The 13119-nt window shown below is 32.0% G+C and overlaps 1 protein-coding gene across 1 annotated transcript; it reads left to right on the forward strand.

Annotated features, from left to right (window-relative positions):
• Positions 1-4869: 4869 nt before the first annotated feature.
• Positions 4870-8212, forward strand: LOC106649267 (separin). Its single transcript, XM_014366576.2, has 8 exons — positions 4870-5683; positions 5803-6022; positions 6094-6401; positions 6472-6605; positions 6680-6896; positions 6956-7266; positions 7349-7662; positions 7734-8212. The coding sequence occupies exons 1-8, from the start codon at positions 5282-5284 to the stop codon at positions 7874-7876; spliced, it is 2049 nt and encodes a 682-aa protein (XP_014222062.1). The 5' UTR covers positions 4870-5281; the 3' UTR covers positions 7877-8212.
• Positions 8213-13119: the final 4907 nt, after the last annotated feature.

Below are 13119 nucleotides of genomic sequence, written 5' to 3' on the forward strand. Positions count from 1 at the left end.
AATGGCCAATTGCTATCTCGTGCAAAATTTTTTGAGATCATCTTGGGCACTCGCCGCATGAACCTCTCAAAAAATACACTTAAAACGAAGAGTTTCGTGGCTCCCGAATCCAATTTAGTCAAAAAATGACGTGCTGGCAGCTAATTAAAGAAAAGAGTAAAATAAAGAAAAGTTCGTGAAAAATGGCCTAAGATACGCCCGGGGGAATAGCCAGAGCAAAATTTGGACTCCTGACACATATTCTCGGGTTCTTTAAGGAGGTTCGATAGTAAACTTCATGTCTTTAGAAATGCCTGAAACTTTTTTATTTCAATCTTTGATAAGAAATGAATGCACTGTTAAAATCTTAGATTGATCTACAATCTAGTTTTCGAAAAAAAAAAATCAAAAACGACGTCTTATACATGGGTCATATGGGGAAAGTTACAACAATGTCACAAAAAAAGCATTATACAAACGAATTAGACTTAGGAAATGAAAAAAAAAAACTATTTTTTAGAAGGCCAAGAAGATATTGATCATTTTGAAAAAAAAGCAACTCGTTTTACAACACCGAATGCTCAATAAACAAGTCTAAAAACGTGAGATTCTGAGACACGCGAGCCGAAATGTCGCGTTTTTACACGTTCATCGCTGTATTTCAGCTAGTAAAAATAAAATTTACTCCCTGGAAAATATGTATTTCGATGGGAAATTTCCTCAGCTTTCGATTCAGACTACTTTGAAAAATCTTAAAAATGCGTTTTTTGAGATATTTAATGTTAAAAGTTTATTTTTACAATTTTCCGTGGAAAATGGAAAATTTTTGAAAATCTGACTTCACCATCGGAAAGCTGAGGAAATTTCCAATCGAAATCATATGTCACATATTTTTTTTAAGTGCGTTTAGGGGGTTTTTCAGCGAGATAGAAGTTAAGTAATTTCGCCTATAAGTGCCGTGCGGCCGCGGCATGCTGTTTTGCTAATAATATTTTGTTCCCGTGAGTTGGTATCACTCCTTCGTGCCCGTGTATAAGCATATGCGACCCCCTCGCCCCGCCTGCCCCTTGAAAGTGCTATCGAACCTCCTTAAAGGTCAACGATGCCAGGACGATCGCGACTTTGTTCAAGCGGAACGCATTGGTCCACAGATTGTCCGCCAACGCCGCGATGCTACACACGTACTTCAATCTGGCCGAGTCGGAAAAATTGTGGCGACTTCCGACGGGGCCGTTGTTCGAGGCCTGCGACAGGCATCTGTGCGAGGAGGTGGTGAAGAGATTCTACCGGCGAGTGCGGGACGAGTTCCCGGAGCTGGAGGACCTCGTGAGAGATGCCTTGACACCGAGAGCAATTAAGCCATTTTGGGAATAGGATGAAGCTGGTGGTTTTAAATGACTGCTGTTGTTGATTTTTGTACATTTTTCATGTTGTTTATTGAATAAATATATCAGTATATAAAATTTTCTTTGATTTCTGTTTTTTTCCTATACTTTTCATGTCCCACATTAATATCTCATTCAATTTTTTTTTTTAAAAGCAATAGTGCTTTTATTAAATGCTAAAAAATCAATATTTTAACCAAATTTAGGAACAAATATTGTCTTAAATATATGTACTTTTTCAAATCCTCGTAGGCCCTCAGCCAAATTTGATGGGTTTTAAGAGTCCTTTTATGTGCAGACGCAAGTATGAGTAACCCGTGTATTGAATTTTCATTGATTTATCTCAAAAAAACTTTGTAAAATAAAAGTGACACTTATTAAATAGTAATTTACTCGACTGTACCATTTAATTCTTTTTAAAAAAGACTGAGTACTGAATTTTGGCTGGATATTGTGAGAGTCACACCAAGATAAGTGTGAATCGTACTCAGTGATAATGGCGAAATTAGCTCGACGAGGCTCGAGCGTGATTCACGCTCGGTCTCGAGGCTGAATTGCGCTCAGTGCTGATCACGATAATAGCTCAGCAGAACTCGTGAGTGATTCGTTTTCAGAACTCGAACGTGAAAGATGTTCAAAAGTTTTGAAAGTACATGAAACAGAATTAACAGAGCACATTGTTTGTTGACATTATTTACATTAAAACATGCTTAGATCGTTCTGTATTCGCACAAGAGGCAATTTTTAACTTATATTTCGTGGATAAGATTAATTATAAGTGCGGCAAAATAAAAAATTTCACTATTTACGTAGGTGCGGAAGGTAAAAGTACAAATAACCAGCTATTTTGCATTCAAAAAAATTAAAATGTGTTTAATTATTCACGATTATGATTACATTTTTTTAGGCAACCGTTTTATCATCCCATGGAATGTGACTCGATTGATCGCAAATAATATTTAAAAATGTTGAAAATCTCAAAATTAATAATATAATTGTAAAATTACGTCAATGCCGATAGTAACAAATATGGACCATAAAAAAATGAACTGATACCGATTGCTAATTATGTTTGTACCTATTAAAGGCCAAATAAATAGCTGTTTCAGTTTATTTTTTTATAATTAATTACGGCAGAAAATTATTCACTATCATTATTGAATCATAGAGATGAAATATATTATCCTACCCTATAAGAATGATGAGGTTTTTAGCGTAAGCAGTTTATGAGCGTTGTGATTGGTCATTCATTAGCTTGCAATTGTTTAGTTATATGCAAATACCAGTGTTGTAATATAGTAATTTTCGATAAAAGTGCCATAAGTAACACTTTTTGGCACGGATGAAATTTGATGAAATCTTTGTTATGACTGGTGCCCAGTCTTTAGCAACTTTTGCAAAATATAATGAAATTTTTCAAACCAGGCTCTATTCGTGAGGTATAATTCTAGACGACAAACCTCTAAAAAGTTGATATTTTCTTTTTTTACAATTTCGGCACGATTTTTTCTGAAATATTGTGAAAAAACGATATTTTCGGAATGAGTTCACCCCCGTAAAAAAATTATGAATGATTTTTTTAAATTTTTTACAGATTTTTTTTCCCATTTTCAATGTGAATGTCCCCTTAAGATGTATCTATATTATTTGTATATTAATAATTTTTGTTTGAAAAATGTAGAAATTTTCGTTTGCTTATTTTTTTACAATCGCTTAAAGGCTCAATTATTATTTCCTTTATCGCTCAAGTTTGTATTTACTTGTAAACACATGAAATAAAATTGTTGATGTATTAGAGATGTATCATGTAAATTTTATTGTTTATTGTTTTTTTTTTTTGTTTTTAACCACAAAGGGATCAGAAAGGCCATTGAATTCGGAGCAAAAATTAATAAAACTAAATCTTCTCAAATTTTATTTATGAACACCCTCAAGCTTTTACGAAACTTTTTATAAAGAATTTGGTAAATTAGATTTTCCAAGTTTTTCGAATAATATAAAATTATCTCCGAAAATTAGAAAAAATTAGAGGATGTTCTTTGATCTACTTTTACTATAAACTCATTAGTTTCAAACAAAAATTAATTAGCTTCATGAAAAATGTTGTAAATTACATAATCTCGAATCGAAGACCTTTAATTTGATATGAGCTACATATAGTAAATTGTGTTGCTAAATATTTTTAATTTTCATTTCAAAATTGCGCGCTTTAGCGCGGACATACTATAATCACATTGCAATTTGGTCCTACTCAAGTAATTGTTTTTAATTTTTATTATAAAACATTACATATCGTCAAACAGTAAAACTTGAAATAATTACTTGAATTTTTAAAATTCATTGAAACTTTATTTTTTCATAAAAATTGCACTGGTTTATAAATTTTGAACTGAATCATATATGACTAATATCTTTTCACTGCATAAAATTGAGATAAAGTATAGATTTTTCTCCATTCTCCAGCCATTGAGGCTGTATGTTTTGAATTGTTTGTCTGAGATGAGATTTATATTTTGAAAAGAATTTATTTTATGAAAACCAATTTGTAGTCATCGATCATATTGAATAAATAATTTCATGAATATAATTGTTCAAGTATCCGGACAGCTATGAACGTGCTTCGGTCACTTTTTTATAAAATTATAATAAACAATTACATTTTCATCAATTACATAAATTATAATAAACAATTACAATTTTCATTTTTACAATTGAGAACTTGAAGATTACCTTCCAAGATGTTTAAATTCACAGAGATTTTGAGAAAAAAAAATGGAAACGTCGTAATTGTTATACTGTTCAGTTGATGGTGTAAAGAAAAATCGTTTTGCAGCAGTATAGGGCTTTTTCACAGTCGTCAGTGACGGTCAAAAATCGACCAGCTGATGTGCCTGGAGGCAAAACAAAGCAACCGCCCGTATACTTTACATGTTAAAGTTGATTGGTAAAAGTACTTGTAATTAGTTTAACGTGCAGTAAAAAAATAAACAAAAAATGTCTGGAGAAAGCAGAAATCCTTGTGTATCGAAATACCGAAGCGGTTTTTAATTAAAGTCTTTAGTTTGTAAATAAAAAAATATTGAAATTTCGGCTTTTCTGTCTGTGATATTGTCGATAAACTCAAAGGAATTATAACAACATCCCCGTGGTCGTATCAAGACGAATAAAAAAAAGAAATTTTTGTCTTTTTGCGTACAATTAAATTAAAAAAAATTGTTTTCGTAAAAATTCAATAGTTTAGGAGTTATAGCCGTATAAACAATTAATTTGTTTGTAACGAATTACTCGACCATCTGTACGAGGTGAGAGTTGAAAATTCGGATTCAGCGTGTCCAAATACGTAGAAACATAGACCTTCCGATGCATTCGAACCCCCCTCAGCGCCTACACTATATATAATGTTAAATATACGCGCGCCACCCATCTGCCTCTTTCGGGGGGCTGCGAGATGTCGCTCGTTGACGGAGGCAATATATCTAGTCGTCGTGCTGCGGCCTGCGGCGCGCGCAGCGATCGATGGCGCGGCTGCTGCCGACGCGCACTCGTACGGCTGTTGGCTGTTGCCGTTCATTTCAATTTCAAAAAAGTTCGACGGCAACCGCCAAATGGTCAAGCATGTGCAGTGTTTGTCAACAACGAGTTTTTAAGCGCGTGTCAGTGCGTCATGCTTATCAGTGCTTATTTTATTATTGATTTACAAAACACATAGAACGCGACGACGACGACGACAAGATCCGTGGAGCCATCGGGGGCACGACAGCTGCAGAACAACAACAACAACAACAGCAGCGGCAGCAGCGACAGCAGCAGCAGCAGCAGCAGCAATAGCAGCCGACCAATCGGAGAAAGCATCGTTTTCAACGCGACGAGGGCCAGTGAATTCGAAATTGCGGGGCCGACGACAACAACAACACTAAATGCAGCAGCAGCAGCAACAACAACAGCTACACTGCCCGAAGGATATGTCTTCGTCGCCGGCTGATGGCATCTGTGTGCTGCGCGAGCTGCCATGCCAGCATCGTAATACGATTCACGATTTCAAGAGTGAGTTTATACTCCCGACCAAGGACAATGTCATCGGCAAGGAGCAGCAGCGCCAGGAGTTCTCCTCGCCCCAGCGCTTGGATGAGATGCTCAACAACTTCATCGGTGCCGACAAGAGGCACTCTTGGGAGAAGAGCAGAAAGAGAACGAGAGCGAGCATGACAGCCAAGAAGCTCGAGACGCAAATGAGGCAGTACTTCTCCAGCCAGGAGCAGAATCTGGCTGTTGTCGAGAACTCATCCATATGCAAAATGCTGGCCACCACTTGTTTGGCGGTAAGAACTCTTTTTCTCAACTCGTGTGCGCAAGCAGTGCCAGTGACATTTTGTGCATTGCAGCTGTGATCCTTTTGTTGCTAGGGTAGCTTTTAAATTAATTGTTGTAACGCTTGCAGAGTGGCAAAGAATTGGAAGCGTGCTGTCATCTCATAGCATCGCATGCGTCATGTTTACGTCAACAAATATTGTACAGAAATATCAAATCCGAATTGAGGCTTAACATTCTGCAAGAGTCAAGAGTTTTTAATTTAGATCCAAAAGATTTGGACATCAATCATCTCAATGCAAATACAAATCCTAAAACAATACTGCCCACTCTTCGACAGCTTCCTGCAGGTTGAAATTCAAATCAAACAAAATTGAACATTTCTACATTGTGAATAATTTCTAATGAATTATAATTTTAGAATGGTATGTACTACAAATAACAGCTGAACATGAGCACTTAACAGAAATAAAGCACAGAATACAGCCTGCTGAATTTATGTATGATTTAAAGCCAATGCATGGTATTCATCTTGTAGTCCTTCCAACGGGCCAGAATGCTACCCATCCTATTTGTATAACGCTGCCTAAACCGAAACCTGTTTCATCATACGACATACGGAAAGAAATAGAGTCATTGTTAAATAATAACAAATCAGACTTGACAGCAGCATATAACAACAATGAACAATACTGGAAAATGCGTAAAAAACAGAATGAACAAATGATTGTAATTCAATTTTACTTTTTACTCATAAAAACTTTCCAATTGTATTCTAATGATTTTAAAATTTTTTTAGAGTGCCATTTCAGAGGTAGAAAATTCTTGGCTGAGAGAATGGAGAATTTTATTTCAGGCAGACTATATAGAACATTTGGATTTAGTCAAAGATATACATAACATGATTGATAAGCTTATAGCAGATTCGTCTATGTATGTAATAATCATAAACTATAATTTAAATAACTTTTAAATGACCAAGTGATGAATATGTTTTATATTTTCAGTAAAGAAATTTCTGGAAGAACTAGATGGCTTTTGAAGAAAATTGCTACTGGAGCGTGTTATTTAGAGAATTATGAAATAGAAAAAGCAGTCAAATATGTTTTACCAACTCAAACTAAATTTGCAAAAAATGTTATTTTATCAATTGTTGCTAAAACAAAAGTAATGGAAATTTTGAAAACAGCTAAAAGAAAGCCACTAGTTTTAATCTTAGATGAAGTAAGTGCTCTTATACGTATTTATTTATGTAAGATGTTTTTTAACTTTAATTTCAATAGTGTTTAGATCACATATCTTTTGAATCGCTGAAATTGTTGAAACATCAGCCAGTTACAAGATTTCCATCACTTCATCTTGCATATGCGTTATATAAACAGCATAAAAGTACTATAGTAGATGGTTACAAAATTATCAAAGTGTCCAAAAACTTGGGAACATTTGTTGTGAATCCCTCCTTAGATTTGAAAAAAATGGAAATAAGAATGAAGTTATTCATTGACTATTGGTTACCAAAATGGGAAGGACTGTATGGTATAAAACCAGATTTGAACTTTTTCAAAAACGCCTTAACAAATTATAATGTCCTGATGTAAGTTTATACTAAATTTATAATGATAACAACAGTACATGTAATTTGTACTAAATCTTTATATTTATTTTTATAAATTTAGGTATAATGGGCATGGCAGTGGTATTCAATTTTTAAGAGGTGAAGAAATAGAAAGAATGAGAGTCCTAGCATCAGTATTATTATTTGGATGTGGCAGTATCAAACTTCTACCTGTTGGCGGTAGATTACCTGCCTATGGAATTTCAAATCAATACCTAATGGGCTGTAGTCCTTGTATACTGGGAATGTTGTGGGAAGTAACAGATGCTGATATTGATAAAATGACTGCTGAGTTCATTAGCAGTTGGATTACCTCTGCTGCTAAAAGATCTTGGTCTGATGTCAATCTATCAGCATGGAGCAAAGGAGTAATTGGTAAAATTATATATTCAATATAATTTAATGTTTTGCTTACCTTGCATTGAATATTCATCTTTCTGTTTTAGAATTCAAAAAAGATCAGCGTAACGAAATAAAACATGAAAACGATATGTTAGTAGCAGTTTCAAAATCAAAAGATATTTGTAGACAGTACATGACTTCTGCTGCTATCATAGTTAGAGGCTTGCCAATCAAGTTAGTTGACTAATTTTTAGATTCGATTTAAATCGAATTGATTGTTGTTGGACATAACTAAGATAAAAGCATTTTTAACGAGTATGTATTTTTGATAACAAAAAATGTACAGACATTTTTAGTCAGCATAGGAAATTAGTTAACAATTTTTTTAATTATTTTAATTTGAAGATACTTCACTTTTGTATCGTGTACAACTTTTTATCAATGTTTTTTTTTCTATATTGAATTGGTGAACGACTAGTTTATAAAAACGTCACCATCATGACTACTCTAGATAGGGCTCGAAACGTACTATCTTCAATATTGTATTTTGAATAACTTGTAATAAAGAATACATTTTTATAAATAACAGCTTGTTCAAAACGAATTTTTTTGGATAGGTAATTTTAGTGAACGACAAAATGAATGAATACCATTTTAAGTGACACTTGTAATACATTATTTTATTGCTATACAATAGATCTCAATATTTTTTTACACTTTTAAATGTATACTTATAGGAATTCACGATCCCGCTTAAGTTTGTTTTTCATTAAAGCTATTTGAAGCCTTACGATTGATGAGTAAATTACAGTAATTTTGTGTACAATAACACAACGTGTCGTACGTTTTGATTAATTAATTTTTTCAGCAGGCGCGAGTGAGTATGATTTTTAAGATGTTTCTCATTTTGCATTCATTCAAAACACTAAACTCATCAGGCCCTCTATGTATTATCGTTTTTCATTCGTTATCCAGCATTGAAGGTACTATTTTAAATTTTTCAAATATCAAATTATTTTTGCTCCCCGATGTCGTTTTTATTTTATTTTATTGAACAGTATTATCAAGATTGTGTTTATTATTTTTCGTTTCTGGTACAGTAATTTTGCTTTATTACACTGCCTAATCTTCGTAATCACGAGTAAACTAACAAAAATTTTACAATAAAACATTTGTTAGACTACATTATGTATTTTTTTTTGTTCGTTACACCGTGTCCGTATATGATCACTTGAATATTTTTGCATAATTATAATAAGTTCTCATATCGTTACTATATTTTTCTTAAATCATCGCCATTACCTTTGTTAATATGTACAAATTGAGAAACCTATAATAGTCACGCTCTAAGATTATTTCAATTTACACAATATATCTGTCTTTTATGATTTATCGTGTTCGTCGATAATTATAATATCTTTTGCAGTCTTTTGCGCGACGCTGAATAATTCAATTAATTGAAAAATCGAAAAATTGTATATTGTAGATCGAGGAATATGTCATTTGGTTATTATTATCGTTTAGTTTCGTATCAATAAGAGCGACGATCATAGAAACGAATGCAGTAAGAAATGATCGTTCACAGATAGAAAAAAACCAATTGAAAATCAAGTTAACTTTTTCATACATTCAGCATTCACTCGATACTTCATTCTCTCTCTTTTTCTTTCACGATGACATTTTTTGATGATTTCAATCTATTGCGTTCAAATTAAGTGCTTGATTTTAAAACACGAGTTTACCTTCGGCTTGAAGTTTTATTACAAATATTGTAAAATTCCACCGGCAATATTTCAGTCATTTCATTATTATTTAAATAAGTTAAAGGTAAAATATCTTTAAATACGTATCCAAGGGCACGAAGTATAAAAAGTGATATGGTTTTTTTTCTTTGATTTTAGATTAACTCAGCATACATGATAAACCAAGGGTGTTTTTTTTTATTTTGGTTTATCCGTAAAAGTTGAGAAAAACTTTGATGTTCGATGAAACTTTGACACTTGTTTCGAATAAAAGTTTTTTAATATATCCACGAATATTTGCCGAAGGTTTACTCTGCTTGTCTACCGCAAAGAAAAGAGCCAACACGCGAATTTAAAATTGTTCATTTTTGCGATGAGAAATACGTGAGTTTGCATTAATATTTTTATATTTCAAACTCAAAGCCGAATGAAAACATTTTTATTCTTCTGTTGTATGAAATGGCTTTTTTTGCAAAACGTTTACACGTAGCCGGAAAATATCTTTGAATTTCATAAAATCAGTGAATTTTTTTCCCTTAAGTATCAGGCGAGTTTCTCGAGAATTGAATTTACTATCTTCTTTTCTCGAAATAATAAGAATGCTTTACATCTGCTGCATTTTTCAATTTTGATTGATTTGAATTTTTATGGAATCTTTGATGGGTAAACTTTGTTTGGGTTATTTTTAATGCATTTGTATAAAAACGAAAAATCGTGTGAATTGGTTTAGATTGACAACGTTTTTACATCACTCTTGTAGCTTCAAGTTATTTATTTAATAATTGCAATAGTTTTGAAAATTGACCATAATTAATTGAGATCATACGGAGAATATTTTTAATACTTTTATCTTCGATTACGCGGTATACGAACAGTATATTGATTTTATCAACAACAATCATTGTTATTATTCACTGGAGTTTAAATCGATAATGTTTTTTTAATGAAAATCCATCTAAAAATTTTTTCTGTCTTAACATCTAGTTAAAATACAATTAGAATCAAAAAGCGTTCAAAAGTTACAATCGTTTTCCGTTTAATATCGTGAATTATTATTTAAGAAACATTTTGAGATAAACCTTTTTAAAAATGTCGAATTCAACAACAACAACAATAATTATTGTTTGATTTTTTTTCATGTCACCATGGGAACAATACGTCTACTAGAATTTACGTATAGAACAATAATACATGGAAAAAGATCGAGTATAGTCGCTCGGAGAATCTCGCCTCAACTTTTTGATCGTTTTTTTTTCATTATTTTCATTTTGTTTCCATTTTTCTTTCAAAATTCGCGATTCATTTAACACATCGTCGCTTGTAGCTGCACGTGAATACATTATCATACATATAAATATCGTTATTATCAATAAATATTTCACCTTACGTTTGCAGGTAATAGTTTGTTTTTCGTTTTATAATAGTTAATCGATACGATGGATCCCCCGCATATAGTTTTCATCTGTATTGTTTTTACACGTCGCAAATTACTCTTCAATTCATTTTAAAATTTTTTTTTTTTATATATACATATATAATGTGCCGATATATGTATGTATAAATATATGCATACGCACATTCATATCTTTTTTAAACATTAACGTACGAATAATGGAAGACTTAGTAAGTGTAATCAATGACACTTTGAAAAGGATTTTGCCCCACGCACATCCCATTCACGTTCTCGTTTTACTACATTATATTTCCCTCTTCTTTTTTCTTTTTATTATTATTATTATTATTTAACCCTCGCTTCGTCACCGCTAGTTATATAATATTTTTTTCTCTCTGCCTTTCAACAACATGTCCATATATTTATGCGCCTGTTGCATTTAATTTTCTCCATCCCGAACTAGTGATTCTGTTTTTTTATTTTTTATTATTATTATCGTCAACCTCCGCGTCATGCTATCTATTCATGTATTCGTATAATATTTTTGTTCGAACCTCACGACGCTTTCTCGTTATAATAAATCTTATACAATATATTCGCGCTCATAAACTCCAGGGTAGAGATCTTCCTTTGCTTTTACGCAACGCTTGCGACGTTTTGATTAACTCGTAACTCTACCACCGCGATATACAATGACGCGCCTGCACTTGGCTTTTCTCATTTTTTTTTTATCCATCAATGCCATTTCAATCTTCGTCTCTTTACATTCAATCTCGTACTTTTTCCTCCTTTGTAGACCTTAACATTAGGCTTTTTTTGCTAGACGTTTGAATATTTTTTCATTTTCGCATTGATTCATATATAATATACAAAAAAGGTAACTTGTTTGAAAAAGATCAAAGCTGCGTAGCGCAATAGTTATTTTTAATGCCAAAAATTGGTTTTTTTTTTCAAAAGTCTTTGTTTTGCATCTTATAGATTAACGGTATGGTTTAAATTTGTTACGTGTACAATGCTGTCAATTTTTCGGGCATACAATTGCAAATGTTTCAAAATGATTTTCGAGTCCAGTGTAGATATCTTTGTCTTTTTTTTGTATGTTTGCAGTGTTACAGTTTGGAAGCCAACATTTAACAGTCAAACATTACCAAATGCTCTTAGTCGCGAAACAATGTTGTAGTTTGGTAAATTTTTTACCTTACACTTCTAAATATTCGTCAGAAAAAACACGATAGGTAAAAGTTAGCATATTTATTTTATTCATTTTTTCGTTATCTTAAAAAAATTATGGAATTCCGTCACATTTGAAACATATAGAGAATAAAATGTTCTCAAGCTTTTTTTTTCGATTACTTACCAAAGCTTTTATAAAATATATATTTTATTTGCACGATGATTTTTTTCAATGACGCGAGAATATCTAATCTGATTATGAAAATGCCACGTATGCTTTAGAAATTTATTTTTATTTTTTTTATTAAATTCGAGAAATGATATTTAGAAGTCGTCACGATCTACACAGTATAAACTATACGTAAAAACGACGGTTTAAATCTAGCGCATTTATTAACCGAGTTTTTGATAGTTTACGTTTTATTTTCTTAAAGGTGATGCGAGTAAGTCTCAAATTAGCCGACGTTATTCTTATTTAGGAGTATTTTGATCGTCTCTTTTTTTTTCGTTTTTTTTCATTGTAAATACATATTTTTAAAAGATGTTTAATTTTTTTTATGAAAAAACTTGGTACAATATAATAATAAAACGCGATATTTTAATGAATAATAACAACAGTTTAACTTTATCATCTATATAATATATAATTATGTATATAATATATACCTTTTCATATGCCAAAGTATTTCTTTTCAATGCGCGATGCAACTAGAAAAGTCTCGTGTGCGACGACCACATCTTGGAATATTATTATACAAATTCTACTAATATGCTGTATTGTCTAAAGGGTTTCGCAATCAATTTTTTCCTCATTTTTTTCTTTTTTTCCGAGGGGAGTAAATAGTTTTATATTTTGTTCAAACTTTTAGGCAACCTTCTATAATATACATAATTTCGAAATGAATCACTCTAGATATATCATCTAATAATTTAAAATTTTTCGTTCTTCAGAAGCGAAAATTAGATTCTACTTAAAATTAGTCAACTCAAGTAGATATACAAAACGAAAACAACTTCTAATATGCTATTATACGGTAAATATATCAATTTTTTCGCTCATACATATTAGACCCCAGTTTATTACATTATATTATCTACGTATACTCATTTTACACAATGTATTTATATTTTCATTTATAAATATTATTTCATACTTCTACAATTATCTATACTCAATTTTAT

This window comes from Trichogramma pretiosum, unplaced genomic scaffold (assembly GCF_000599845.2).
Source record: "Trichogramma pretiosum strain Unisexual culture from Peru unplaced genomic scaffold, Tpre_2.0 scaffold17, whole genome shotgun sequence".
Classification (NCBI taxonomy): Eukaryota; Metazoa; Arthropoda; class Insecta; order Hymenoptera; family Trichogrammatidae; genus Trichogramma; species Trichogramma pretiosum.